Source organism: Culex quinquefasciatus, chromosome 2 (assembly GCF_015732765.1).
Source record: "Culex quinquefasciatus strain JHB chromosome 2, VPISU_Cqui_1.0_pri_paternal, whole genome shotgun sequence".
NCBI classification, from domain to species: Eukaryota; Metazoa; Arthropoda; class Insecta; order Diptera; family Culicidae; genus Culex; species Culex quinquefasciatus.
In genome coordinates, this window is record NC_051862.1 from 87,358,204 (window position 1) to 87,364,612 (window position 6,409).

Below are 6,409 nucleotides of genomic sequence, written 5' to 3' on the forward strand. Positions count from 1 at the left end.
ATAGGGTGATGTATTATGTATTCTCAAGGCAAACAATCGGATGATGCAGATGAGACCGTTCCCGGTTATTTGGTGTTGAGTTTAACATAAATTATTCAATCTTAGACAGCCGGCTGTGGAAAGATAGAATCAAAATTATGTGTGATTAAAAGGTGAAATATTAAACTCAGCGTAACATATTTACGTAGAGTTGCCCTGAGACTATTTATACTTTTAAATTATTATAAGATGAGCGACCAATTAATGACTGAAGAGTTATGATGTTAGCTGGAGGACTTGAACAATCGCGTTGAAACAATATTTGTCGCCGTGATTCGCGGGAAACGAATGGTCGATTTGAATGATAATTTATATTTTGCTGACGCAATTTAAAAAGAATCTTCCCGTGAAATAATTGCAAATCATAGAACAAAGAAATCCGACTGTGATGTGTATCAAATACATGACTAACGAGAAAAACACCGACGACGATGGACGAAAACGGAACGCGAAAAAAATGCGTCCCGACGGACAGGCACCTCGAAATGAACTGGCTCAGCTCTGCTGTTATCATGACAACCAGAGCTAGCCGCACCTTCACACAAACACGCACGAACTCTCCCGAAATACACACCGACGACGATCGACGAAAACGGAACGCGAAAAAAAAAAAATGCGTCCCGACGGACAGGCACCGCGAAACGAACTCTATCCGCGCGAAATCCGCGCTTGAGCAAAATTAGCCAGCAAATCCGCGCCAGATCCGCGCCGTCCGTAACAACCCTGCATTTTTTTTCGACGAAATTTACTCGACGATTTATTCTGAATCTGATAATGAAGATGGAAATGATGTCCATGGAAAACCCCATACCTTTCTTTAGTATGAAAGGCAAAAAGACAAGTTTTTTTTGCGACTGCTTCTTGACTACAATTTATTTGGTGCTCCAAAAATAAATACTCTCAAATTATTAAAACCTTACATTCTTTACAATAACGCTGGTTGATGATGTTTCTACATTCAATGCTTATGAGTTGGGACAAAATGCATTTTTGTTTGTTTTAATATGGCATTGTTTAAGCAATTAACAATTAATTAATTAGTGACGGATTCTCTAAGCTGAACTACTCTCAATATAAATTATCTCGAACTCTAATAACAAACGGCGATCGAGTGCCTTTTAAGTGTGCTATCTAATAACTATAAATCGCTTCTAGTTAAACACGCAATCATGCTGTTTGCAGTGTTGTTGTGCTCGAGTCGAACGGTATAGCTTCCACTCGTGCCACGTGGCGTCGAACCCGCAGCTTCTTCCGTTCCATGGAGTGTAGGTGAAGTTGAAAGTGTGAAACAGCGCGATCATCGACTATCTCGCACCTGGTTGAGACGCCTCATGCCAACAATTTTCAGCGCACTGTGCGGGACAGGAGAAGAGCGAGAGAAGAATGATAATTAAGTTTGTGGCCAATTATGAACAATTCTTCACACTTACAGCTTCTTCACGTTCGGGTAGTAACAGCCGATGTAGCAGATCGCGTTGATCGGGAAGTTGCCGACCCAGCTGAGGTGGGTCTTGTTGGCCAGGGCCACCGCGTACAGATAGCCGCACCGCGCGCTGGTCATGCGTTTGTCCTCCGGCTGGACGGATTGGTTGTATTTCTGGAAAAAGGGTTTGTTTTTTATAAATAAAAATAGCTTCAAGTTGTAATGGATGCTTACGGCTCCCGGAGTGTCGGTGAAGCATTCCTGCAGGAAGTTAGTGGCCGTTGGTCCTGGACAGAAGATCGTAACATTGCACTCGAAAGGTTCGTTGCGAAGAGTTTCGAAGTAGCCCTGGTGAGAGGGAAATGAAAATATTTTAGGAAATATTATAAACAGTCTAAGATCACTTCACATGAAATTTTAAAATTAAGAACATCTAAAATAAAATAATGCCCAAAAATGGCTAATCGGTAGCGAAATTACAAAAACTTGAAAAAAATTGCAATTAATTTTGGTGCGTTATAATCGAGCGCCGTCCGAGCTTATACCATACATGCTTTTCTCCCAAGTTATAACGAAACCAAATCAAAACCAATACAGATTTTCTTATATTTTAATAACACATTTATTTGGCCTGCTTACAATACAGTCAAGACTCGATTATCCGAGTTTGAGCTATTGTTTCTACGCATTCAGTTAAACGGGGCTGGTTCCTATCTATGAAAAATAGTCTCTTATGTTAAAAAATCAGGGAAATTGATTGGTGATGGTTTTATCCACGGCAAAAGTTCCATTTTGCTCCAAATCTTCATCTATCAACAATTTTTCTTGAAACTCGCTTATAAAGAAGGATTTATACGGCCATCCGGAATGCACTAATCTTTTGTAAAAATGTCCAGCAATCCAGTAAAAATAACCCCATGCACGGAACAAATTATTTAAGGCCCATTTATTTCCAATTCTTCTAAATAGCATTTTTGGACGTTTTCATATTTTAGGTCACGTTTTGAGAATCTGAAAATATTTTTATCGGAAGAATCAGTTATTTTTACACAAGAATAACTACCTGTACTTCGACGCTGTCGTGCTATCTTGTCGTATGTCGCTTTTTGACGTTTCGAGAAAAACGCGTTTTTATGTTTGACCTTGAATAAACAAAAAAAAAAGCCCGCAATGTAAACAATAACAAACACGTTTTGTTTGGTTGACCATTCTGCGAATTGTCTTTAAGTTTGGTTTAATTTGGTGGCCGAAGGCCCGAGTTGAAAATAACTACGGTTGTCGATCTCGTACTTGTGTCAAACGCGTTCTGACCTGAAATTCCTTTGGTTAATTGTCGCACTTACATCAATTTTAAGGCTGTGTCCAGATAGCAAGACAAGACTTAAACTTCTTTCATATGAAAACTGACAACAATGCACGGATTTTTTTTTCTGTTCAGGATTGAAATCAAATTTTGGGGATCTGTGAAGATCAAAAGGTGAGGCATTTGGTGAGGCACAAAATTGCGTTCTAAACTTAATTTGACTTGTTTATTTGACATATTTGTAATGATTAAAAAAATATATATTTCATGATGTATTCTGTAAAGTAAAGTAATTTTTTTTCCCGTGACCCATGAAGAGTATCAGTACCGCATTCACAAAGCAGATTCAAACATTTTATTCAATTTAATGTTTATACTTGTGTTTATATTAACATGAATATAAAAAAAGACTATGTCATCGGTAACAACTTAACACTAAAAACAGTTTAAATTAGTTTTTAAGTTACTAGTTTTAATTGTTATTGAAACAAACTTCAAAAATATGTTCAGTTTTATACATACATTTTTAGTAGCGCATGAGATAAAAGTTTCATAAAAAAATATTAATGCATCATGGTTTGGTGACAACAAAATTATAAAAAATATGATAATTGAAATTACAAGAATGTCATCAGTTCAATGAAAAAAATCATTGGAAAATGCATTATCCACCCGTTCAGTTGATATGAAAGATTAGGAAAAAACGTCATTTTTAGCGAAAAAACTTTTGTATCCAAAATAAGCATAAGCATAAGCATAAGCATAGGTGCCCACCCGCAGTTGCTACTCCGTTATTGACCAGGACCTCCAGAAGTTACATCCACGAGCCGTGGAAGATGAGTGGGTGCTATCTTTCCTCGCTTCGCAACTTCTCAAAGGCCCCTATCATGCTGATCAATACCGGCGCCGGCCACGACCAGTGGTAGGGTCACGGGGAAGTGGATGGGAATGTTAGTCCGATACTTGAGTGATAGAGACCGCCCAATCGACTGCTTCTCCGACAAAGTATCACATGAGTTTTGAGGGGTTAGTAGATGGGTATGAGGTCAGGATTCACGAGTGGCAGTGATGTGACCATGAGCATTTTGTTTATCGGTTGAAATTTTAAATCTTAGGCAGCCGGCTGCGGAAAGATAAATAATTGATTATTTAAAAAGTTTGTTTTAATCGAACGCGTGCCAACCGAGCGGTAGTGCTATGGGCTGGACTTATCAGTATATTTTTACTGTTTCTACAATTTAGATAACGCGAGCAAATTTGAAATCTCCTCGCAACACACAATACACGACAAAAATGCGAAACAAAAGGCACACAAAAAGAAATCACTTTTCACTCCGAATTTTGTTTACGACCACGCGCTCCCTTTGTCAATTATGCACTGATCAAAAAACTTTTGTATCCAAAATTCATAAAAATTCAACATATTTTTGAATTATTTTATTCAAGCTGACACTTAAAAAATTTAGCATACCCAGATTTAGCTCGCAACCTGTACATTTATTTTTTTTTCATTCAAAAATGAACCAATAGTAATATCGCTAGTTGAAAAATGAGGGCTAATTAGATGACACTGAGAAAAACTGTGGACAATTTTTAAAAGGCCAAATGAACAATATTTTAATATTTTGCTTTTTTAAAATTTTTCTGAAATTGCCTTGAGTCAGGCATATTCAAAACACCTAGAAAGCTAAAAAATATGATTTTTTAACATCCAAAATGGCCTATACTACGGATATTCTCCGTTACTTATTTTTCTGTAAATTCTTTATCGTTACCTACAATTTTGTCGAAGATCACAAAATCGCTTGCAACGTCCTACATTTAATTTAATGCTCAGATTATTTAAGATCCCCAGTATAACATTCTGAAAATCCTAAAATTAACTTTCACAATGGCTGACAAATTTTAAGCTTTGGCATGGTTTACGTTTGTTCCTCTAGATCCTTAGATCATCTCCCATCACCTAATCCAAAGTGCACATTCAGAAGCTAATTAGGCGCGCAATATCGGATGTTTATCATTATTATCGCCTATTAAGCGGCGCACAGCTTCTTCAAGCGTTTTTTCTTATCTCCTATTAAAAGTACACACCGCAGTGTGCCAACAACTTACGTGCAGCGCGTGCTTCGCTCCGGTGTAACTCGCCGAGTTGGGAGCCCCAATCAACCCCGCAGTACTGCTCGTGACCGCCAGGTGGCCTTTGATCGAATTTCGGACGAAAAAGTTGAGCGCAATCCGGGATAGATGAACGACGGCAAAAACGTCCAGCTCGAACAGTTCACGATCGACCTTGACGTTGATCGCATTCCAGGCTGCCCGCTGCGATCGTCCGGCGTTGTTGACCAGGATGTCCAGCGACTTGAAGTGATCTATGACCATGTTGAAGTAGTCATTGTGGTGGTTAATGTCCAGCATATCCATCTGGAGCACGTACACGTCGTTCGGGCCGAGAGCTCCATTGGACTGGGCTATTGTTTTGAGATTGATGCGGGAGGAGTTGGAGATTAGTTCCCATGGTGGGAGGTCGGAGGTGTATCTCGCATTAAGGTACTTACTGATGCAGTCTTGCTTAACCTTGAGCAGCTCCGAAATGTTGCGCGCAGATAAGCACAGTCGAACGCCGTTTTTGGCCAGGGCGAGTGCCAACTCACGACCGATTCCACTGGAGGCCCCCGTAATCCATACTACCTTTCCTTTGAGAGAGGCTGGTTGATCGCCATAAAACGAGAGCAGAAATTAGTTCAAAACTTTCCACGACCATCCGCTACTTTCGACACAAACTTACAAATTGGCTTTCCCAATTTGGACCGAAGGAACAGTTCAATGTCCGAGTCCAGCACGAACCACAGAATAAACTGGACCAGGAAGTACAAAATCGTACAGATGGCCACAAAGTTGAAGAAGAACGCCATGATGATCGCGCGCGGCCGTACACGCCCCAATCTGGCGACAGAATTCCAAGCCCAGCGATTCAGCTGACGCGACAGCGACTCTCAAAATCTGCGACGACAAACGACGACCGACGACAACGTTCCAACTGACCCAAAACGAACGAACGCGAAAGCAGCGACACTATCAATAACAATAAGGTGCTGCGGCTGCTGGTTGATGCGTATTAAAACGTGCACACATGTTTACGACTTAAGCCACAAGTGTGTAGACGAATACCGTAGATAACATGAACAGTTGCGTTAGGGTACCCGAAAAACTGGTTTTGAGACCAAATTTGGCAGAAACTTGACAAAGTTTGACTATACGATCTCGTGAAATCTCTGTGAAACGACGGGGATCATTATTGACATAATTCCATTGATTCGTCAAATACTGTCACAGAGTTGATATTGGTTGGTAAGCAAGGTTTTTTCCTACCAAAAAACAAGCCGTATGCTTAATAATTTCTCGTTGCTTCCTATCCTTAGTGACTTAATTGAAACAAGGCCGTCTATATGCGAATTGTATAAAACATCTTCAAATCTCTAGCAATGTCGGACATCCTAACCTTCCCACACATCAAAGTTAAGCAATACCAACGCACATCCCAAGCGCGTGGCTGTGTGAAGTTTTGATATAATCGCCGTCTCGGCTGTCTACAGCTACAAATGGTGTTACTTTCTTCGGAATTGCATCCGTCGACGCGGTGAAGG

General features: G+C 40.0%; 1 protein-coding gene across 1 annotated transcript; it reads right to left on the minus strand.

Annotated features, from left to right (window-relative positions):
* Window positions 1-881: 881 nt before the first annotated feature.
* Window positions 882-5,931, minus strand: LOC6043665 (dehydrogenase/reductase SDR family member 7). The gene is made up of 6 exons (XM_038255177.1): window positions 5,551-5,931; window positions 5,321-5,470; window positions 4,878-5,233; window positions 1,697-1,810; window positions 1,470-1,636; window positions 882-1,391 (listed from the first exon to the last, which is right to left on the minus strand). The coding sequence occupies exons 1-6, from the start codon at window positions 5,675-5,677 to the stop codon at window positions 1,337-1,339; spliced, it is 969 nt and encodes a 322-aa protein (XP_038111105.1). The 5' UTR covers window positions 5,678-5,931; the 3' UTR covers window positions 882-1,336.
* Window positions 5,932-6,409: the final 478 nt, after the last annotated feature.